Genomic DNA, 23,137 nt, shown 5'->3' on the forward strand with positions numbered 1-23,137 from the left:
AGGGGAGAACAGTCTGCACATAGTGCTGGGTCGTCTGCTCCGCTCCACTCCTACCCAGTCTTCCCGTAAGTAAATTACTCTGCAAAGAATTTTGTTATGTCCTGGGAAGTTGCCAGCTTCACTTTTTGGCTCGAAAGCACCTTCTCATTATGGTGGCTGGTAGTCCTTTGTGTCACTGTCAGACAGGTGTGTTCTGTCAAAATGAGTGAGTTAACGAGGGGAAGATGTGGGATCCAGAAGCAAGAGATCCCACCCAAGAAGTGACAGGGAGCCTCAGTAATGGAGGGCCATCCTTGTGGGCCTGTGGCACCATGGGCCTCTAAAGACATGGAACCAAACACGTCAGAAAGCCCAGGGAGAGAGCTCTTTCAGAAGACAGTACTGATGGAGGACCCGTTTGCGCACCTGCGTCCAGAGGAGCCTCACCCAACCAGGGGAAGCTCGGATTTATTAGTGAGAAGTATTAAAAGAAAAAAAAAAAAAAAGGGAACCTAATCCCCCACCCCCACCCCATACACACACCAAGAAAAAGATAAGTAGTAAGTCCAGGAGAAAACAAGAGCTGTCAAAAATACAAGAAGGTCTGCGAGAGTAATTAATGGGGGAATCCACTGTAGCCCTGGTGATATCAGAAAAGATATGCTCTGAGGAGGTGATGTGCAACGGAAGCCCAAAATGCCAAAGAGAACCAGCAGCAGCAGGAAGGCTGAGGTCTGGGGAGGATCTCTGCATTTTGAAACCCTGGTGTGTTTTAGAGGACAGGGCTGGGTCGAGACTGGGAGCTCCCCAGAGCACCTGGGAGGTGGCATATGGGCTGTGTAGAAGCAGGGTGAAGCCCCCCTTTGCCGGGAAGCCCTCCCTGACTGGCATGAAGTTGCTGATCTCTTGAATTCTGGATGCCTGTACTTCCAGCTTCTTGTTGACCCAACAAATTTAGGATCTTCCCTAAATTTTCTAGCATGATAATGATGATACTAGAGACATGGCTTCACCTGCAGTGGGAGGGAGCTCAGTTAGAGCTCTGAGAATAGCTTTGCATCAGACCAGGGTGTCCTGCAGGGCTTCTGTGGCCTTCCTCTGTGGTGGGGGAGTGAGGATGTAATCAGCTGTGGTGGGGACTCCCAGGAGGATGTCCCAAGCCAAAGATCACACCTGTCTATCCTGGCCCTGCCAAGAGGGTAATTCTGTTGTGAGCAGAATTCAGCCAGGCGTACAGACAGAAGGAAAGGAAGCTTGGGGGAGGGAGATGGAGGGGACATGAGTAGACCTGTGCTGTGGGGGGCAAACATATCTCCTCTAGAAAGTTTTCAGGGGTCTAGAAAACTTTTGGGCACCTCTTCCAGCTCTCTGGTTTGGGGCCTCTTTCTCCCCCTCATTTCCTCTCCCCTGGGACTCCTGTTGGGGGAAAAGGGTCAGATAGTCTCACACTGAAGGCATGTACCCCTTCCACACAGGTAGTGTGGGGACAGTGGAGCTCCGGGAGCAATGCTCCCTACCCCGGCATGCAACACCCACAGACAGTGGCACTCCAGGCACAGTGGGAGGCCACAGAGAGAACATTCCAGAAGGAGCCAAAGTCTTCAACCTCACCTCTGTCTGCCACGTGGGCAGTCCTGGGTGATGGACCCACCTCTGTGAGGCTGGATGTCTCATAATCCTAGCAAAGGAAACAAGCCCAGCTATTTCTTGTCCCAAGCTTTCTGCTACTGGGTAGGAGCACAATCGCCTCCCAGTCTGCCACCTTGAGCCCACCCACCTGCCCAGTACAGTGTGGAGTCAGGGCTGGAACTTGGGGCCTCCCCAGGTAGCAGCACGAGTTTAGGGCAGCCCAGTGCAGAGCCAGCAGGCTGGCCTGACAGAGTGGGGGGAGGGGGAGAGGAGGACATGTTGTCTTTTCTTATAAAAACAGGCCTCACATTTTGGCTTCTCACAGAAGCCTTGGAGGCCCGTGGGTGTTTCCTACACTTTGGCCTCCTCAGCTTTTCATTGAGACACACCCTTCACCCAAACAGACACACAGATGTAGAGATACATACTCCTACACACAAGCGTGTGCACACTCACACACACACGCCCAAATACAGACAAACTCTCTCTCTCTCTCTCTCTCTCTCTCTCTCTCTCTCACACACACACACACACACACACACACACACACACAAACCACACAAAGACAGTCTCATACCTACTCAAACACACACATGCACACTCAAACATTCTCAAACACACACAGTCTCACACACACACAAACTCATTGCCACACATCTGTGCACATGTAAGTATAAGCATAATCACACATTGGCCCCAGCTTAGAGAATTTTTTCTTGTTGGAAGTGAGGTTAGGGGGTCTCCTACCTTTCTTGAGATTCGATTTCTTATCCTTCCTACCACACAAACCCTTCTGCCCTATTTTTTCTTGGGTCCTATCCAGCTAGTGCTGTGCCTTTAAGGAAGTTGAAGCTGCTAAAAGTGAGAGAGAAAAAGAGAGAGAAAAGTAAAAAAATTTGGCATCTTCCCCTCAAGTTTCTGGTGTCACTTAAGAAACACAGTCCCCGTGGCTGGAGAGAAGCAGTTGTTTGGTGGGAGGAGGCAGAGCACAGCCTCCTCTCCACAGCTGGCCCCAGGCACCCTCGAGGAAGGGCAGGCTCAGGGAGTGCAGGGGCCAGGCTGCCCCTTCCTCCAGCAACATCCCCTTCCCTTGGGCGCCCTTGGCCGGGCAGACTGCCCTGGGCTAACTCAGGCTTTTGTGCTTTCTGGGTCGATCTTAGGAGAGGCTTCGTTGGACTGAGAAAGAGCTCTTTGAAGGTAAGCCAGCAGAAGGAGGGCTCTGAGGGCCAGTGGGAGGAGGGGAGGCTTGCTGAGCCCAGGGCCTCCTGGGACACTTTCCTGGTGAGTAGAGGTGCTTAGGACAAACCCTTGTTTGGGCCTGTACAGGGGACATCTGGCCCTCCAACAACTGCAGTCCCAGAAATCCCAGCAGCGTGTAGGCCGAGCCTCTGGCCTCACCCACGCCAGCTGAGAGTTCCTGGCAGGGTTTATTTAGGCAACTGCCTCATGTAGTTTGAACAGAACAGGACAAGGGGGTGACTCTGTAGAAAGGGTCTGGTGTCTGCTGTGGTCACTGCTGGCAGGAGCGGGAGGGGTGTGCAGGGCAGGTGGAGGTGGTGTGCAGGGCACAAGGGCCTTGTCTGGGCCAGGGCACAGCGACCTATTGGGGGCTCTGGTGGGAGGGACTGTGGCCAGGATGTGGGACGTCAGGAGGGAGGCTCTACTGAGTGCTGGGGGAAGGGGAGGCTGGAAAAAGATTCCGAGTCATAAAGTCAGGTAGGAGCCAGCCCAGGCAGGGAGAGCTCCCACTTGGAGGAGGAGCTGGGGTTCTCTCCCATCCTGTCTTTACCTCTCCAGGCTGCATGACCTTGGGCAAGTCCTGGCCCTTCTTGGGCCTCAGTTTCCTGTTCTGTAGAATAGGGGTGGTGGGCTATTGGTGTTGGGTCTCAGCTGGACTTACATGGGGAAGGGCCTTCTGACAGGGAAGAACTCTGGATGGGGGTCCTGACTGGGACGCCTGCCTCCCATGGCCTTGGAGTCACCTGGGTGACATGTCTTTCTCCGCAGGAAGTAGAAATGCAGGAACTGTGTCTGCTGTGCTGGGCGGTCCTCCTGGGCCTGGGGCTGGCCTGTCCTGAGCCTTGTGACTGCGGCCAGAAGTACGGCTTCCAGATCGCCGACTGTGCCTACCGTGATCTAGAGGCTGTGCCGCCTGGCTTCCCAGCCAACGTAACCACGTTGAGCCTTTCAGCTAACCGGTTGCCCAGCTTGCCAGAAGGAGCCTTCCGGGAGGTGCCCCTGCTGCAGTCACTGTGGCTGGCACACAATGAGATCCGCACGGTGGCTGCTGGCGCATTGGCCTCCCTGGGCCACCTTAAGAGCCTGGACCTTAGCCACAACCTTATCTCTGACTTTTCCTGGAGGGACCTGCACAACCTCAGTGCCCTCCAATTGCTCAAGATGGACAGCAACGAGTTGACCTTCATCCCCCAGGACGCCTTCCGCAGCCTCCATGCGCTGCGCTCACTGCAGCTCAATCACAACCGTTTACACACACTGGCCGAGGGTACCTTTGCTCCGCTCACTGCACTGTCCCACCTGCAGCTCAATGACAACCCTTTTGACTGCACCTGTGGCATCATGTGGTTCAAGACATGGGCCCTGACCACAGCCGTGTCCATCCCAGAGCAGGACAACATCACCTGCACGTCACCCCATGTGCTGAGGGGCACATTGCTGACCCGCCTGCTGCCACTGCCCTGCTCGGCGCCCTTGGTGCAGCTCACATACCAGCCCAGCCAGGATGGTGCGGAGCTCCGGCCAGGCTTTGTGCTGGCACTCCACTGTGATGCAGAGGGCCAGCCGGCTCCCCAGCTGCACTGGCACATCCAGACGCCTGGAGGCATGGTGGAGATCGCCAGCCCTAACGTGGGCACTGATGGGCGTGCCCTGCCCGGTACCCTTACAGCCAGCAGCCGGCTGCGCTTCCAGGCATTTGCCAATGGCAGCCTGCTCATCCCTGACTTCAGCAAGCTGGAGGAAGGTACCTACAGCTGCCTGGCCACCAATGAGCTGGGCAGTGCAGAGAGCTCAGTGAACGTGGCGCTGGCTACGCCGGGCGAGGGTGGCGAGGATGTGCTAGGGCGTAGGTTCCGTGGCAAAGCAGCAGAGGGGAAGGGCTGCTACACAGTCAACAATGAGGTGCAGCCTTCGGGTCCCGAGGACAACGTGGTCATCATCTACCTCAGCCGCACTGGGGTCCAGGAGGCTGCAGCAGCGGGTAAAGGGGTCTCTGGGCAGCAGCTACAAGGCCTGCTCCTGCTGGGCCAGAGCCTCCTCCTCTTCCTCTTCACTTCCTTCTAGCCCCGCCCCCACCCAGCTGGGCTGGAGAAGCCCCAGGGCCTCCCTCTGACTATGTGGATGTCCCTGCAGGGGTCTGGGGTTAGCAACTCCCAAGGTCCATGTTTGGTGGGGACATCACATCTTCCTACCTCCCCTTCCAACCTTTTCTAGAACATTCTCCACCTCGACTTCTAGACTTGCTCAAAGTTAGTGACTAAGACAGAATATGACCCCCTAACTCACCACCTTTGATGCTCCTTGCTGCTAACCACACGGCCAGTGCTCCCCTAGGCGGGCAGCATGCTAACAGGGTATCACCCTATGCAACTGGGCAAAGCCTCACAGATGGAATCCAGGCACTGGGACTGACCAGCTGGTGAAGGCTGGGGGCTTGGGTCTTGGCAGGAAGGTAGCCTGAAGCAGACAGGACACAGGAGACTGGAGCAGGATGTCGGGGCACTGGCCAGTGTGGCTCTGAGGCTCTTAGTGATCTGCTTGAGCTCCAGCTGCCAGGCGGCTTTCTCTGATGACTTGGGGGCTCCGGGTCTCTGCCCTTGTCTTAGAAAGGCCTGGAGGATCTGGGGTGGCCTTTCTCTCCTCACCCTTCCTCCCTCAGCCTGTGCCCCTTCAGCCTGGACACCTGCCCCTCTTGTCTCTCCACGTCTGTGTCTGTAGCCTGCTCTCCGAGGAGGCCAACCAGCCTGGGGGCAGCAGAGAAATAAACAGCATTTCCAATGCTCCCCTGTGTCTGCCTGGAGTTTTGTCTGGTGTAGAAGCCCCTGTGGGGAGGGGGGTAGACGGCCAGCCTGCCTATCTACATGGGATGGGGCCATGAGGCACACAGACTATGAGGCACACAGACAGGGTAGCCCAGAGAGGCTGGGCCTCCAGCTGAGCTGAGATGAAGAGGTCCCTCCTCCCTAAATTAGCCCATGAGACCGATGGGGGAGCTAGGCTGACAGCCTTCCCAGAGGCTTCACTGGGCCCCTGAGTGGGGCTTTCTGCCAGTAGGGGTCTGAGGGGCCACTACAGAGAGGCAGGGAACTCAAGCACCTGGGTGGTGGCCCCTCCTCCTGGTCCTGTCCAAGAAAGAGATGTCAGGGAATATAGACGGGGAGACAGGACGGGAATATAGAAGAGGAACAGGCAAAGTAAGGTGCACAGGCAAGAGAAGGGTGGGGATAGGGGACATAGGACATGGAGGGGAGGACAAACCTAGGGAGACTGAGACTAAGAGACAGATTCGAGGAAGAAGCCAGAGGAAATGGATGTCCTTCCTCTCATTTCAGGAAGAGAAAGTGGCCTTCCTGGAGGGAGATCTTTTCTGGGAATCTTCCCCCACAGAGCAGAAGGACTGGGAACCCAGGAACTGATGGGGGATGCCAGCCTGGTAGCACCTGTGGTCTCTCAGGACAGGGAGCATGTAGATGACGTCAGGGCCTGGGGATTATAGAACCTTGTGTCAGTGCTGGGTCAGATGTGTCTCCCCTCTGCCTCTGTCCCCATCCCTTTCCAATCAAAGGACAATACCCCGTGGAGAGGCTCCACCACCTCTACCCCAAACCCCCAGGACTGCTGAGCCCAGCAAGGCAGAGGCAGGGGGACCAAGGAGCCTAGGGTAGCAGCTGTGAGCCTTGGAGGCTGGCTAGCACCCCTCCCTGTGCCTCCTGGTCCCATTCAGCACTTCTCCACCCCCCTCATCAGCTTACAGCTCCCACTGGACAGATATCACTGGCAGCACATGTCAAAGACTACTGCGTATCTGGGGGAAAGCAGCAGGAAGGAGCTGATCCCTATGCTGTGCCACTGTGAGTAAGTCTCTGCCCATCTCTGGGCTCGTTTCCTTAGAAAACAAAAGACAGGATAGTTCATGGTGATGCTTGGACCCCTGATGTCTGATTTCATTCATGGTTGAGGAGGCCTGGCTTCTTGAACTAGGATGTGGGCCTAAGACCTGAGTCAGGAGTGGCCAGGGAATAGCTGTGCTCTGAATGAACTAGCAAACTAGTGACTCCCCTGCTTAGAACTCATCCCTGGCCCCTACTGTCCTGAGTGAAGCTGAGTCCCCAGCCAATCACTCATGGCCACTGACTGGCTCTCCCACCATAGTCACACAAGCCTCACTTCCCGGCCCCTCTTGGAACTGCTATTTAATTGTTTGCTAAATACTCTGCAATGGGTTATCCTCTGCATCTTTACTCATGTTGTTCCCTCAAGCTGCACACCATTCTCTGGTTCCTTACTTGGCTGTCAACCTTCTAGACTTGGCTTAGGTGTCACCTCTTCCAGAAAGCCTTCCCAGATGCCCTGTCCCCTGCTTCCCAGTGTGACTATTCCCCCTCCTTGAGCTCACATAGCACTGGGTGTCCAGGGTCCCAGCCTAATCACACTCTATTGTGACTGCTTCCTCATTGAGGGTTGAGACCCAGTCTGCCTTCTCCTCCCTGTGATCTTGTCAGTCACAGACAAAGGGCCAGGAAGATATTTCTCATGGGCTGCAGGGGGAATATCAGACTCTGTCCTCTTTGTCCTCCTCACAGGCAGCCTCAAAGGGGCCGGCTCCAGCTCCCTGGCCCCGCCCCTGGCTTCATGTGTGTTTTGGCTGTAGTTGGAAAGCAGCAGGAAGGAGCTGATCCCTATGCTGTGCCACTGTGAGTAAGTCTCTGCCCATCTCTGGGCTCGTTTCCTTAGAAAACAAAAGACAGGATAGTTCATGGTGATGCTTGGACCCCTGATGTCTGATTTCATTCATGGTTGAACTTAGAAGGAGGTTGGTCTCCACTAATCACATAGACTTTTTTGAGGCCCCACTGGTCTTGATCTGTGGAGTGGCCACATTGTCCTCACCCTCTGTAGCACACAGTGGATTCCACACCTTCACCCACACAGACCCCACCTCCACCAGTTTCCAGCAGGGAAGCTCCCCACCCCAGCTGCCTTCCCCCCCTACACCCTCAGTCCACTCCCCTCAGAGCAGCTCCGGGGCTGTGCACCCCTCACCCTCACCTCCACAGCTTTACTCACATTGGTCTACCTTGAAACCTTTCCTGCTTCCCAAGTCCTGACCATTCCTAAGGACCCAGAGCAAGTCCTACTTCTAAAGCCGATGCCTATGCAACTCAGAGGTGGCATCAGAGGGTCCCCAGTTTCTCCACCACCCAAAGTGGTGTGGCTAGGTGGGTCTTCTCTGTCCCCCACCCAGGGGAGCCCAGCCTAGCAATGTGACTAGGGCACCCCACTCCCACCCAAGCCCCATACACATTGTGTGGACAGTTTTCCCCACATGACCCTCCCCTAAGGAGGACTATTTCTCAAGGACAAGTTTATTACAGGGATCACACTAACCTCTTTCATAATATCTAAAGGCATACTAACTACGAAAATATCAAGCTCTCAAGTGTGGGCAGCTCAGTGTGGAGCCTGGTGTGAGCTATGATGTTGTTGGTGGTAAGAGCCCACTGGCTCCCTCCTGGGCTGCCCTGCAGGTCACGAGATCCAAGAGAGGAGGAAGATGTTGAGGTCAAGGCTGAGGTGGGGGCTGAGTCTGTCCCAGCTGGAATCACTGACCCTGGTCAGTAGGCCAGTGTGGGGAGGGGCCTGGGTTGTAGTTTTTCTGGTTCCACTGGCTCCTAGACCAAGGACTAGAGCCCTCTTTGGCTTCTCAAGGCCAAGGGGACAGACTAGAGCCCTTCTAAGGCTTGTAGTGTGGACAGACCTCCACTTGACCACAGTGACCTTCAGCCTCGGGGGCTGATCTGATCCAAGGACCTGCTGGCAGAGCTGGAGCTAAGCAGAGAGCCAACCCAGGCTGGGGTGGTGCTGGGAGAGCCGCGGAAGGGGTGTGCTGGGAAGAAGGGAAACACTCGCACAGATGAGGGTTCCTTGGCACTCCCCACCCTCAGGACTGGGTGCCATTGGCCCGGGCACCTGACAGGGCCTTCTTCCGGAAGGCCTGTAGGGCTGGGTTGTACAGCAGTGTGTAGGCCAGACCCCAGCGGACCCTGCCTTGGCAGGATCTGGGCCCTATTCCCTTGGCCACAGGGTTGTTGGTTTGCAGCAACTGCATCCCTGAGAGAGGGAGACATTCTGTGAGTCACTCAGCAAACCCAGCCAAGTTATACCACATACACCCCCACACCAACACAGTCTGAAAATCCCCTGAGCATGTGGAGGAGGCTGGTGAGACTGGAGTTTCAGGTGTTAGGAGAAGCTTGGGTCTGGGAGGGGTGTTAAAGGATCAGACAGGGAGAGGTGGCGGGGGGGGGGGGGGGAGGTTGAGAGTGGTGACAGAGCCCTTTAACAAGATGGCTATTTCATTCTCTGTGTGAGGGTGTGTGTGTGTGCATGCATTCATGTGCATATGATGGAAATAATTACTGAAATGGGTCAAGAAAATTCTCATTTCCTCTCTCCCACTGACAGCCCAAGGGCAGAGGAAGTGAGCATTTTCCTGGAGCTCAGTGATGCATGCTGGGAGGGGAGTGTCCCTCCTTCAGGGGAGAAACTGGCCGGGCTCAAGTCTCCCACCCCAGGCAGGAAGGCACACCTTCTTCTTCCGTCCCCACTCTGAGGCCATCCTGAGGGGCAGAGCTGGGCTGGGGCTTCTTCCTTCGCAGGAGCAGGGCACAGAAGGCTATCATGGCTGGGTGTGCCTGGCTGACCTCGATCTTCAAGAAGTTGCAATACATGTGATAGCCTGGGGTGGGTGGGGGGAGGCGGTGCTCAGGGAGGAGGCCCCAGACAGTCCTGAACACACACACAGGACACCCAGCATACTCGCATGCAAGCACGCAGACACCCAAGTGCATGGGCTCACTGCACACACAGATGTGGGAATCCCTGGCACCCTCTACAAGCAGATTCCAACACAGACCCTCCCTCGCTGCATGGGCAGCCTGAGCAACCCCCACCCTGACCCCTGCCCTGTGACCTCACCAGGGTCGAGAGTGGCTGCTCTAGGTGGTAGCAGGCTGAGGTCCATCTGGCTAAAGTGGATGGCATTGTAGAGGGCAGAGAGGACTACTCTCCAGGTGGCCACCATGGAGCCCACCAGCACATTGACGAGGAAGAGGAGGAAGGTGGTGGCGTAGAGTACACCACTGGAGGGGAGGTTGCGGGGTGGGGGGTGGAGGAAAGAAAGAAGCCTGAGGCAGGTCCCCCCCCACACACAACCCCTCCTCAGGTCAGGGGTAGCTGAGGTCAGACCTAGATGACCGCAGCTGCTGTGCATGTATTAAGCACCAACTGCTTACTGAGTATACCTTGTCTGTACCGCACCCTGTGCTGAGCTGGCTCTCAACTCAGCTGGCCCTCCCTCCCTACGGTGCTGGTAGACAGGCCATGTCACTCCTGTAGAAAGGAAACTGAGGCCCAGAGGAATTAGGTGACTTAGCTAATGCTGTCTAGCTAGTCAGTGTCAGAGCTAGGGTTTAAGTCCAGTTCTGCCTGGATCTTGCTAGGACCCTGGTGTCCCCCACCTCCCTCCTCTGGATCCCTTGTCCACTGACTCTGAGTGTCCCCTGGGGCCAGAGTCCTCCCACAGCCTTGCCATCTAAGAGGGAAATAATGTCTCTGCTAACCCCCTTCCTGCCAAGAAAGACAAGCATGGTGTTGGGGGCACAGAGGACCTAGGGGGAGCAGTGCTGATCTCCAAAGCAGGAGAGGCTCGTAGGATGGCTCTGGCCCCAGGACAGGTAGACAGAGGGGTATGTGCAGTAGGCTGGGCCACTGCTCCCTTTCTCTATGGGTAAGGCAAGCTCTCTTTACTACCTCTAGGCTCTCTGAGAGAGAAAGGGGATAAATGGCAATGGAGGGACAAGAGCATGACTAGAAACACCAAAGAAGAGGCTGAGGGTCTAAGAGAACCACCAGCTCAGGGCTGCCTCACCGGTTGGTCAGCTTTGGCCGCCCGTGGTGAGTCTTCAGAAAGACCCAGTGGACTGCCATGTTCTGCAGGATCACAGCCAGAACCAAGGTCAGCCAGAAAGGCCTGAAGGTGGGGCAGGAGGGCATCACTGTCAGTGGCCCTCTGGGAAGGAGTCCCGGAGCCCTCAGTCCCTTGCCTCTCTCACCACAAAGACGCCAGCAATCGGAGGAGCAGAAGGTTCCTGCCATGGAGCACAGGCATAAACACCAGGAAGGCCAGGGCCATCGTCACCAGGAAGAAGATGACCTGCTGCACCAAGAGCCCTGCCAGGATGAGGAGGAACACACGTCAGCCTCTGCAGGACCCAGGCCACCCTGACACTCCCAGGAACCCAGAGGTTTTGGAATCAGCCGGGCCTGGTTTCAGATCCCTGCTCTGCAGCTGCCTCACTGTGCCACCTTTGAACAAGTGCCTTTGCCTCTCTGAGCCTCGGTTTCTTTCTCTGTAAAACAAGGAGAGTGGTCCCCACCACACAAGGCTGTTGTGGGGACCCAATGAGACTCTGTCAGTAGCAACTTTTTGGAAAGCACAAGTTGCTTTATAGATGTTATTTTCCCCCAATTACTCCTGAGTCTCTGGGGACAGGACTATATTTTAAATTAATGTTTGGATTCCTACTGGCCAGAGTCTGATACAAGGTGGGTGTCCAACACTTGTCTACTGAAACAACTGGCTAAGTGTTTATGTGGGCTTAGGAGGTACAAATCTACCAGGATGTGGAGCTAGTAATTCCTCTACTCCCTAACTGTTTTTCTCTCCTCCCCTTGGGAGCAGAGTAAGAACTGGTCCAGAGAAAGCAGGCCCTTGCTTTTGCAACATTGGCCCCAGCCCTCCTCCTTAAGGGGAGAATCAGAGAGTGAAGAGCTAGGAGGGTCCTGGGAATCCATCTAGTCCAACTCCCTCAAGGTATGGCCCCCTTTGCAGTCCCCATCTATGGCCATGGAACCCTGCTTACATGCCCCCAGTGACAGGGATCTCATTACCTGCTGAGACAGCCCATCATAGCATAGCCCTCCCTCACACAGCAGGGATGTGCCTCCTTGAACTTCCCATCATCCAGCCCTGGGTCCACCCTCTGTGTGAACAACTGGTGGCACCCAGGGGCCATCTTCCTTTACCCAAGGGCTCCTGTGACCCCCCCCCCCACACACACACACCTGAGTTGAACTTCCTGAAAAGAGGTGGGTCCCTCTTCTTGCTCTTGTCCCAGAACTTGCCCTGGCACAGGCAGACACCCAGGGGCAATCAAGACCTGCTGAGCACTGTCTCCTCCCTCACTGGGGCCAGTGTCTCAGCTGGCCAAGGCCCAGTGGGGTGGGCTAGGTGGTCTCACCAAGGCAGGTAAACGCAGTCTGGTAGGCACTGAAGTTCATCCAACAGAATATGGCCTGGCGAGAAGGGTGGGGGCTCTGATGTAGGGGGCCCAGGTCCAGGACAGCCCCTCGGTATAGAGCACGCAGGTTGGCCCTGGGGTGAGGGGGAAGAAGGCAGGGATCTCAGGGAGCAAAACCTCCCTAAATTCTTCCTCTGGGCCAGCCGCTGGCTGCACGCCCAGACCAAGTACAAGCCAAGGGCAGGTAAACCCAGGGCTGCAGGAGCCCGGTGCAGGCTACTGATCCAGCCTGGGAGGTCAGGGATGGCTTCTTACAGGAGGTGAGGTCTAAGCAGAATCTTAAAGGGTAAACAAGAGAGTAAGCTGGGGGTAGGGGTGGGGGTGGAGGGGAATCAAGGGAGACAAATTCAGGCAGAAGACTCAACGTGAGCCAAGACAGAAAAGTGAGAAGCAATAGAAGAAATGGAAAGAGACTTGTAGCTTGGCCACCAGGGTGGGAGACAAGGTTGCTATCTATGGCCATGGAACCCTGCTTGCATACCCTCAGTGTCAGGGATCTCATTACTTCATGAAACAGCCCAGCATGGCAGAGCCCTTCTCACACAAGCAAGAATGTACCTGAACATACTCCTTCAAGGCAGAAGCTGGAAGGCATCGAATGCCAGCGTAAGTAGGACCACCCCTGTGAGAGAGGCTCCCTGGGCAGGACCTCTGAGGCCTGAGGACTGTGCAGGGCACTGTTCCACAACTCTCTCCAGGGCTCCATTGCCAGCCAAACCAACTCCTCACACACAACTTCAGCAACAGGCTCACCCAGCCCCTGCTGTCTCCCTCAGCTCCTTCCTCTTCTCCCTCTCCCAAGTTCCTTCCCTGTTGAGTGCAGCCCGTCCAGCTGGCCCCTCTCAGAGTGCAAACACCACCCTCCAGCCCCTATTCAGTCATGCTTGAGATCACTCAGACAGATGGTCATCAACCCAGACTGAAACACCCGCCTCCTCTGCCCACCGCGAGGCAGCTGGGCTCAGGGGTGACTTGGGCCTGCAGAGACCCTCTCTCCCTCCAGCCCCAGGGCTCTCCCCATAGGTCATGGGTCCTGCAGGTCCATAAGACTCTGACCTCCTCCCCACTGCTACACTGATGGCCACAGCCTGCCGCTTACCTGTGTGTCACCAGTGAGCGGGTCAGCGCAAGGAAGGTGAGTAAGCAAGACAGGACCAAGGCTGAGATGTAGCAAACTACAGGGAAAAACAAAGAGGGAGAAAAATGGGAGACTGGGCCTGGAGGTTCTGCTGGGAGTCCTCAAACTGCCGCCAGCGTGTGCCTGGGTGGAAGTTACCCATGCCCCGCAAGCACCCCTCTGAGCAGAAGCCTCCTGCCACATTCCCTGTTCTCAGACCTAGTGTAAGATGACCACTCAGCTGGCCTGCACCGCCAGGTGACATAGGGTAGCCAAGGTGGGGAGAGTCTACTCTGAGGCTGCAGACGTGGCCCTCACCCTGATCTTGCTGCATCCAATGCTGTGTGACCCAGCGAAAGACTCCCTCCAACCCTGGCATCTGCCTCCAGCTCCATTGCTCCCTGATCATGGGGTCCTCAGGGGTCACTTCCTCTTCTGCTGTGCTACCCATCCCCCAGCATGCTGTGAGCCAGAAAACCCCACCTAGGCCACATCAATGGCCTTTGTTCAAGGCACAGGGGATGCGAGTGCACTTCAGTGTGGCCTGAGTCCTTCAGAAGTGGGGGGAGGTGACCACTGCTACCTATCTCTTCCCCAGTTTCCCACCCACCCTGGGCATGTGCACAGACCAGGAGTTTGTTGTTTCACCAGCAGCTGGGGGAGAACGCCTGGTATGTGCTGTGAGCAAGGCTGGTATTTAAACATAGCAGGGATGGAGACTGCCCCTCTTCCACATTACATCCTCATCTAGCCTTGCCCTTCACCCTCAAAGCAGACCCACAGGAGAGGCATGGGACCAAGGAAGAAGCAGAGACTCCGAGAGAGGGCCTGACCGGCCAGCCACACACCAGGAAGTGATAGAGCCAGATGTGTAACCCTGTCCAAGCAGACCCCGAGAGAGCCCAGGGTGCCTGCACCCTCAGCTCATCAGCCATCCCAGGGAAGTGTTCCTGGTTTCTGTGTCCCCATGAGAGGGGGAGAGGAGCAAATGCACACGAAACAGGCGAGCACTAGCTGCACACAGCCACACTTGCTGGTGCAGGGGGGCTGGGCCCTGGCAGCATATGAGGATGTCTGGGAGATGTGAAGACCCGGACTGTACCCCCAACCAATTAAATCAGAAGTTCTGGGGAGTAGGACCTGGGCCTCAGCTCCTGTAAAAGCAACCCCATGATTCTGACATGCAGCCAGCACTGAGAGCCACGGTACTGGGGGCTCTCAGGGCCTTATGGTTTATTTCAATCAGCAACTGATTGCACTCAATCAACCAAATGACCCGAAGAGAGTGCCTGCTACAGTGGTGCTAGCTATCTTCAGGGCCAGACCTCAGCGTTTCTAATGTCAGGCGTGGGGCTTGAGCCTTGGGGTGATTTTTAAGGTTACCAGGTGATTCTTAGGTGAAGGGCTGCTACCAGGTGATTCTTAGGTGAAGGGCTGCTCCAACAACCTGAGCCTCCCCGCCTGTCCCTCGCTCACTCCTCCGGTGGCAGGAAGTGGCTCTTTTCTGAAAAGTAAAGCTGGGAGAAAGCTCTGAGCATGCACACCTTTGCTTCATTCCAGCTGCCTGTTCAGGAGTCAGCTCAGCACCAGCAAAGGTGCATTCAGACCCCTCTTGCGGGAGGTAGGCTCCTACCTGCTGTGCCACCACGCCTGGCCTTTGACCTCTGTCCACCTCCTGCCCCTCTCTTTTTTCAATCAGTTCCAAACTTGGGTCCCTTCTCATCCCGGTGCCCAGAGACCCCCCTGAGTTTTGCCTCCTCTGGGACACTGCCTGCTCCCTTTGGGGACCTGCGTGGTGAACCCATCTGTCCTCCCCATCAGACCCAGGGTCTCAAGGACAACAAGGGTTGCCTTTGTTGCCTCCCTGGCATTTTGCAGACAGGGAATTTGAGGTCCAGAGAGAAGAACGTCTTGCCCAAAGTTGCCCAGCTACTAAATGATGTAGCAGAGATTCTAATCCAGGCTGTCTGACTCAGAAGTGTGAGCTTGCTGTGAGCAATGCCAGGCCTACTAACCAGGTGCCCAGGAGGAGGGGAGGGCCGCCTGACACAGGCTCACAGAGCTCAGTTGCACTCGCTCATTGAGCTAAGAACAGACAAAAAGGTCTCAAAGCCCGGATATAATCTCAGTTCCACTCTGGCTCACTGACCACTTTTGACATATCTCTAATACCCCAGGCCTCATTTCTTTTCTCTCATCTGAGAACTGGGAGAGTAAACACAGCTGTTTGGCTTTGCGCAAGAGAAGATCCAAAGTGGAGAGCTCTGGGCTTAGGAAAACGGCGCGAGTGATTACAACGCCAGCTGTAATGAGTAGAAGCAGCACCCGTTGTTCTGGACATTTCACTTCCTGCCTCTGACCCCGGATGTCCTGCTTAGAGCGGTGGCATCCAGGATGTTAACCTAGCAGGGCTGCTGTGAGGTCTGCGCTTGGGTGCGAGCCGATGCAAGCCACGTCTACACCTACAGTCTGTGGCCCAGATCATAGCCAGCTTGGAAACTCTCCCTGGAGATGTCTTTTCAGCACACCCAGAACTTGTCATTGTCCAGCTGTGGGCTTTGGCCACAATTTCAGGGCAGCCTCTGGTGTGGGAACAGCAGTGCTCAGGGAGGTGGTGGGCATGGGTCAGGGAAGGAGGCAGTCCTGTGCTCACCTCTGCCTACCCCTCCTCCCCACCCCTCTCCACTCCCAGCACACCTGGTCTGTGGACGGGGATATTAACAGTCAGGGACAGTCACAAGTCTACCTGCAATACTCAGCAAAGGGTACTGGCCCCAAGACTCCAACCACCAGACTTTGGTCTCAAGAGGGTGGAGAGTCCGGTAGGGGCGTCAGGAAACAGCTCTTTCTTCAGTTCCCCTTCTGCCTGACTGCACAACCTCAGGTGAGTTCTCACCCATAGTTAACGGGATACTTCCCAGTCTCCTCCACAGGGCTGTTGGGAGGGCCTGGGAAGTGGGTAACAGAGAGAAGGGCTGAAGGGGGCATCTGACTGCAGAAGGGCAGGCTGGTTCCCTACCCTGGGCTCTCATTGCCAAGGGAGGGAGGGAGAAAAGGGGTGGCCCAGGAGGACAGGGGTTGGGGAAGAGGAAGCATCCGCTCTGCCCCACCCCATCCCACCCACCTGCCAGAAGGATGAGCTGAATCTGGCACTCCACTCCCATCTCCACCTCCTCCCCTCCTCCCCCACCCTCAGCCCAGGCAGGGCTGGCCCCTCAGTTCACACACACCATGGCTGTCAACCCCAGCCTGCAGAGCTGGGCAGAGACATTGCAGGTGAGGGTGGGGGACACCACACAGGCTGACAGGGACTACTGAGATGACCCCTTCTATCTCAGAAAGGTAGAACTGGGAGTTCCAACCCCACCCCACCCCCAATTTGGAGATGTGCCTATTGAGACTCAGAGAGGGGAAGGAATGTGTGGACAGAGGGGACACGCAGCTCACATACCCCACTCAGCTCCCACACACACCCACTACCATCACCACTGCAGCCCTCAGGGGGCCCCCGGGGCCTCACCTTCCAGAGCCCACAGGTGGTACTTGACCAGCTTCACCACCTCCTGCCTGTCCTCTGAGAGCACGACCCCAAAGCCGGCCAGCAGGTAGGAGACATCCGTGGTGATCCCCGCCCTCACCTTCTGGATGGTGGGTACCACGCCTACCAGCAGCAGCAGGGCCACCTGGAAGAGCCCCAGAAAGAGAGCACGAGGGCCTGGCTGTGCTAAACCAGGCTCTCTATCCCATCCCAGTAAAAGTGCTTCCTGCATCACAATGCAGGGGAGACTTCAGGGTGGCATGCTGGGTGCATGCCCCTTCCTGGCACCCACCAGTGCTCTGATCTGTCCCGAGGGCAGCGTCCGTTTGCCTCTGATCAGCATGTTACAGACAGATCCGGTGTGAGCCTACTAGGCCAGGCACAGCTGCCTGTCAGTCTATCAATCATCTATCTAAACTTCAGAATATAAAATGTTCAATTTGCCCAAGATGGAGAAAGCAAAGCCTCCTATAAAGGAGCAGGGGCCTTGGAGATGGCCGGGCCTGGACTCAAACATTGGCCGCCCTGAGATACTAGAGGTTGGAACACACACCCAAGTGACATCAACCCCTCTGAGCCTCAGTTTCTCCCATCTGTCAAATGGAGAAAATCATTTGTACCTCCTGAGATTTTGGTTCAATTGACCGTTCGTTCGTTAGGGTGGTGGGATTTATCAAACACATATTATTTCACTAAATCTTCCCAGCTCCCCAAAGAAAGGGAAGGTCACTTTCTCTGTTTTTAGCTGAGCCAACGAGATTAAGGATGCTCACTGACTTTGTGAGGTAGCAAAAGAGGTGAAGAAGGAAGCCAGGATTTAAACCCTTGGTCACAAGACTCCAAAACTCAGGCTCTGATTCCGTGTGAGCTCAACAAGAGTTCACATCTCCTCAACTGGACAGGAGTATGGGCTGCGCTGTCAGGGAGCTGGCCAGGCTTGAGGGTCTGGCAGCAAATGGTGCTGTGGCAGCAGGACGTACCTGGTAGATGGCCGTCCCTGTCAGCGTGGCTGAAAGCACGAGATTCAGGGGGAGTCGGAACCCTGCAGTCCTCAAACAAAGGGGCATGGTGAGCCTACTCCTACCCAGGCCCAGGAGCCCCCATACTCCCCCAGGGCCCAGGAAAAGGGCCAGAGCTCATCAGACCCTGGACCACCAAGGCCAGGCCAGGCCAGGGGCTTCCCCTTGTCCCAAGCTGGGGGCTGTTCTTCCTGATGACAGGGTTCTGGGGGTAGCAGGAGCTGACCTGCCACTGTAGCTGTTTTGTGCATGGGATAGGGAAGGTTCACCTGTTACTGTGGACCTTGGCCCCCTACTCCATACCTTGTTGTGAGGTGTAGATACAGTGTCTGAAGCAGACCCAGGCCTGGGACAGGAAGCCACGCTTAGAGGTGTGGGAGCTGCAGAAAGACCCAGGGGCTGGAGCAGGCTCAGGGGGAGCCTCTGCCCTGAGCTCTGGAGTTTGGTTCATCCCTAATCTCTGCCCCACTGGCGCCCCCGGTGCCACCCCCTGAAAATATGCCTGCCTAGCCAGACCTGCCCACTGGCCCAGAACTTCACCTGCTCCTCAGCTTCTTCAGGTAAAGGAGGGTCCTCAGATATTCCTCGAGGTAGCTGCTCTGCAACCTCTGTGGGGACAGACAGATGAGACCAGACACAAGCTACCCTTGGGACTCTGGTTCAGGGTACCACGGTGGGCACCCAGTAGGTTCTCCATAAAAACCTTTTGGTGGTGGTGGAGTGCAGAGGAGGGCAACCTGTGGGATGAGTCCCATGTCCCCCAACACAGCCCTTTCTTCCTACACAAATATGAGACTAATTGATCTCCTATCTGAGAACACTCAATGCTGGGAAGTTCTTTCTAAGGTCTAGCTCTGAGCCTTTCCCACTTTACTCAGTCACATTACATGACTGTTTCCCTCCTGGCCCTCTGATCTCCTTTGCTGGGGCAAAGGGAGCCTATGTCCCATGGGCATATCCCTGACCAGGACACAGATGGGGCCATCCCAGGTCAGCTGCCCGGCCTTTCCTTCTACTCAAGGGAGATCACAAGGGTGACAGGATTTGTCTAAGCCACATTCCAGGCCTTAAGCTGACTGCCAAGTGGCAGAAACCCATGGGAACAAGGGGGTGAGACCCTGCCCCCATCATTAGGAATATATGGGCCATTTCATCTGTTGCCATAGCAACCCTGGGATCCAGGGCAGGTGTGGGTTAACTCAAAGCTCTGACTGTGTCCTTTGAGGCTTAAACCTCTTTGACTTAAGGGCCAAAGAGGATTTTATTTCTCTCGAGATTTCTCAAGAGGAAAAGGCATGCGATAGGGGGGCAGGCGAGGCACAGAAGATACCAGAACAGGTGAGAGGACTGCGCCTGGGGCACCATATATCCCAGGGAGCTGCTACCCTCTCCTGAGCCAGCTGTAAGCACGAGGGGACAGCAGGTTTCCCTAGAGGGTCAGAAGGTAGCAGACTCTGCTGCTGCCACCCAAGAGCCAAATCCAGTCAGGCGAGCCTGTAGGAACCCAGGGCAGCCCCTGAGGACCTAAACCCACTCCAGCCTCTTCTCCCCTCACCCCCACCCCTCCTCAGGGGCCTCGCTCCTTCCTGAGCTTCAGCCCAGCCTTTTTCCTGAGCCCCAGGCCTGTAGTCAATAAGCCCACCAGACCGTCAAACTCCACACATCCACTGCTGTGCACAGTGCCCGCACTCCTGCTCACACCCAAAGAGCCATGTGTCAGCAAGTGGCCCCACCACCTGCTGGTGCTCTGCCCAGGTGCCACCTTCAAGCCTCTCCTGCACCTTGCCCAGCTGAAGAGTCACCAGCCCTTGGCCTCTGTGTCCTCAGCCTTTCTGGAGTACTTCTGTGCAGCCATTTCCAATGTCCTCTTCCTTTCTCTCACCAGGAAAAGAGTACTTGACCCCACCTTCACCCACGCCCTCGTGCACTTGGGTGAGCCTGTGGACCTTTCACATTGCAATAAACATTAGCTTCATACCCATCACCCCAGCACACTGAGAGCCCCTGGAATTGGGCATAGTCAATCAGCTCTGAGCCCACAACGCCTAGCCCTGGGCCTGGAACTGGGCAGGTGCTAAGAAAGCTTCTTGATGAGATGACCACACCTTATGAGACCTCTCGCTTGACAAGATATGCCCATCCACAGAGGCACACAGAAAGGCGAACTCCATGTGAAGACACAGACACTCAAGAGAAGCCAGCCATGTGAAGGTGGGCAGAGACTGGAGTGGTGTGCTTACAAGTCAGGGGGTGCCAAGGATTGTGACCCCTCATTAGAAGCTACAAGAGAGGGATGGAAAAGATTCCCCCTCAGAGCCCTCAGAAGGAACCTGGATTTCAGACTTCAATCTCTAGAACTGTCAGAGAATAAATTTCTTTTGTTTGAAGCAAAAAAAAAAAAAAAAAAAAAGAAGAAAGAAAGAAAGAAAAAGCTATGCCCATTCATCTACCCAAAACTTTAGAAATATTTGCTGAGTGTTTATTGCATGCTAAGACCTGCCAGATCCTGCAAATCAGGCGTGAACAGAACAGAGGCAACCCCTCCCTGCCTCTTTACCCATGCTCTTATTCTCACCCCATTCCGGATCCTGCCTGTCCTTGAGGTAGCTCAAGTCCACCTCCTCCAAGAAGCCCTCCCCTTTAGCTGACATTATCAAACTGAGAGTTGATATGATTCTGCCCAGAGTGTTTCCCAGATCAGCCTCTGCAGAGCTCCCAGCAGGGATAAGACTGTTGGCCCATCTTGTTTCTCTGGCAGGAACCAGAGCTATGACTTACTGTCTCTGGCTCAGTTCTCCTTTGCTGAGTCCCTGCTGTGTACAATTCTCAGTGCCCTGAAGACTCTGTGTGTCATCCCAGGGCCTGGCCTACCCTTTGCCTGGGGAGAGAGGACTAACCAGTTACTTGGCAACTCAGCAAACCATAAAGGTTTGGAGACCTGCTACATGCTGGCTCTCCCACAAAGCATTACCACATATCAGGGACCACCAGACATGAGGAACCCAGCCCTTTACCTTAGAGCCTGCTCCTGTCCTGTGGCTGAAGCTTCTCACCAGCTGTACTGGGTACCAAAGGCTCAGGAATCCGAGCCCCAGGAGGAGGGGCATGGAGGCCAGCAGGGAGTAGTACTTGTAGATCTAGATGGAGAGACAGACATCAGACATACCTACCTTCTGACTTCTTTCCCCAACCAAAGGCCAGGACCCATTTCCCTTCCCATCTTACCCAGGGCACAGAGGGTGGTCTGAGGTGTCATGGGAAGTCTTTGGGTTATTACCACTCACCCACTCCCAGCCGGGGCCACTTATGACAGTCACTCCCACTTTCCCTTCTCAGGCCCTGAATGGATGCCTACCCCTGCCCCAGGCCCTTGGACTCCCATTGCCCTTAGAGAAGCCAAAAGAAGAAGCTTATATAACTCCCTCCACCCCACCTAGAGGGCTGCAATGGGGCCTGAAACAAGGACACCCACTTTCTGTGTCCCTGTGTTCCTGGCCCTTTGGACACAGGCCGCTGACAATTAGACAAAGGCCTAAAGTTGTCTGGGCACAGTTTGCAGTCTGGTCATTAGGGAAGTACCTGCCCTACCTCCTGGCATTGAGCTCTTTGTCCCTGAAGTCCCAGGGATGGGGCCCCTCATCTAGTCATTCATTCATTTGTTTTTCAATACCTTTATTTTTCTGTTATCTTTTCTTTTTTTTTTTTTTTTTTTTTAGTGAGAGAAAGGGAGGCAGAGACAGACTCCCACATGTGCCAGACCAGGATCCATCTGGCAAGCCCACCAGGGGGCGATGTTCTGCCCCTCTGGGGCCCTTGCTCTGTACAACCAGAGCCATTTTTTAGCCCCTGAGGCAGAAGCCATAGAGCCATCCTCAGCGTCTGGGGCCAACTCACTCCAATCCAACCATGGCTGCAGGAGGGGAGGAGAAGAGAGAGAGAGAAGCGAGAAGGGGAGGGGTAGAGAAGTAGATAGGCACTTTTCTTGTGTGCCCTAACTGGGAATTGAACCCAGGCCATCCACATGCTAGTCTGATGCTCTACCACTGAGCCAACTGGCCAGGACCTCAATACCTTTTTCTACCAAAAGCTTAGTATGTACCAGGTTCTGGGTGACAAAAAAGACTGAATCCCTGCACTCAGAGAAACCAGCTAATCCTCACCTCTACCCTTGAGGGACTGGTGCTATCCACTCCATTTACAAGGGACACTGAGTCTCAGGAAGCACTTAGCACTACATGGCATCATATGTGTACATTGGCTTGTTTACCATGTCTCCCCTTCTGAAATGGCAGCTCTTGGGATGCCAAGGGCCCCAGCTGCCTTGCTTGCAGCTGTACCCAGTGCCTGGAGGTGTCCCTGGTGCAGACTGTGTGTTTCAGCTGTGTTGACTAAATAACGGAATGGATGAGTGAATGAATGAATGAGGCTGTATTCATAAATGTGGGCTATCAGATTCTGGAACTTAGAACAGCTTCCTTGGGGCTGTAAACCAGGTAGCTTCGCACCCCCAGCCAGCAGTCAGTGAACAGGTAAGGTTTGGGAATGCTCCTTCAGCCCTCTGAAACCTCGCCCCTGCTCAGTGCTTGCCATTCTCTGTCTGTCCTCACGCCCTCTCCAGCCTGGCCATCAGCAGGCTCGGGGATCAACAATGGGGACCTCCGCAGGCTTCCTTTTCCTCCTCCTCTGCCCCTGTCTCCTCCCTAACCCCTCCAGACTGGAAGCCTCTGAGGGCTGGCCCAGCCACCTTGTCCCCTTGTCTCATAGGGGGGCCACGTGGAATGGTACGTGTTGAAAGGAGTGTAGGAACCCTGTGTGTGGCATGAAGTGGCAGGAAAGCCGGCATACAAACAGAGACGGAAGGAGCCGTGCTGGTGGAAGCCGCTCCTCATGCCTTCTGTCCCAGGCCGTCATGAATCAGTGGTTACCTTGGGCACCTGGGGACATTCTGCTCTCTGCCAGATCTGGACCCCAAAGTAAGCCCAGGACAGCACACTGCCGAGCAGGTGTGAGGCTCCATGCCTGATGGTGGCACAGGCGGCCAAGGAATAGTAGAAGGCAGGGTAATAGAGCAGGGCCAGCATCTTCCAGGGGCCTGGAAGGCAAGAAGAGTGGAGGGAAAATGATGGAGGGGCAGGTGTGGGCAGAATCCAGCCTACCCTACCCAGGCCTCTCTTATGTCTCTGTCTTCTAAGCCCCTTAGCTGGTTTAGTGGGCAAGAGACCCATGTTCAAATCTAGGCTCTGACTTGTATCAG

General features: G+C 55.4%; 2 protein-coding genes across 6 annotated transcripts in view; one reads left to right on the forward strand and one right to left on the reverse strand.

Moving 5' to 3' along the window:
• Positions 1 to 2,469: 2,469 nt before the first annotated feature.
• Positions 2,470 to 5,630, forward strand: ISLR (immunoglobulin superfamily containing leucine rich repeat). 2 transcript variants are annotated; one of them, XM_066343017.1, is made up of 2 exons: positions 2,470 to 2,805; positions 3,616 to 5,630. In XM_066343017.1, the coding sequence occupies exon 2, from the start codon at positions 3,625 to 3,627 to the stop codon at positions 4,909 to 4,911; it is 1,287 nt and encodes a 428-aa protein (XP_066199114.1). In that variant the 5' UTR covers positions 2,470 to 2,805; positions 3,616 to 3,624; the 3' UTR covers positions 4,912 to 5,630. The 2 variants fall into 2 exon arrangements, with proteins under 2 accessions (XP_066199114.1, XP_066199115.1); XM_066343018.1 differs by lacking the exon at positions 2,470 to 2,805 and adding an exon at positions 3,077 to 3,424 and having other exon boundaries at positions 3,620 to 5,630.
• Positions 5,631 to 8,197: 2,567 nt separating this feature from the next.
• STRA6 (signaling receptor and transporter of retinol STRA6) overlaps positions 8,198 to 23,137 on the reverse strand; it is a 29,113-nt gene continuing 14,173 nt past the window's right edge. For all 4 annotated transcript variants that reach the window (XM_066343205.1, XM_066343207.1, XM_066343206.1 and 1 more), the window contains 13 exons: positions 22,809 to 22,975; positions 20,898 to 21,020; positions 18,424 to 18,491; positions 18,187 to 18,263; positions 17,845 to 17,906; positions 16,847 to 17,009; positions 13,309 to 13,384; positions 12,150 to 12,283; positions 10,962 to 11,079; positions 10,778 to 10,879; positions 9,826 to 9,989; positions 9,437 to 9,586; positions 8,198 to 8,958 (listed from right to left, as the gene is read on the reverse strand). In XM_066343205.1, the coding sequence (XP_066199302.1) occupies positions 8,789 to 8,958; positions 9,437 to 9,586; positions 9,826 to 9,989; positions 10,778 to 10,879; positions 10,962 to 11,079; positions 12,150 to 12,283; positions 13,309 to 13,384; positions 16,847 to 17,009; positions 17,845 to 17,906; positions 18,187 to 18,263; positions 18,424 to 18,491; positions 20,898 to 21,020; positions 22,809 to 22,975 (1,574 nt within the window). In that variant the 3' untranslated portion in view covers positions 8,198 to 8,788. The remainder of the gene's footprint in view (positions 8,959 to 9,436; positions 9,587 to 9,825; positions 9,990 to 10,777; positions 10,880 to 10,961; positions 11,080 to 12,149; positions 12,284 to 13,308; positions 13,385 to 16,846; positions 17,010 to 17,844; positions 17,907 to 18,186; positions 18,264 to 18,423; positions 18,492 to 20,897; positions 21,021 to 22,808; positions 22,976 to 23,137) is intronic.

Source organism: Saccopteryx leptura, chromosome 6 (assembly GCF_036850995.1).
Source record: "Saccopteryx leptura isolate mSacLep1 chromosome 6, mSacLep1_pri_phased_curated, whole genome shotgun sequence".
NCBI lineage: Eukaryota > Metazoa > Chordata > Mammalia > Chiroptera > Emballonuridae > Saccopteryx > Saccopteryx leptura.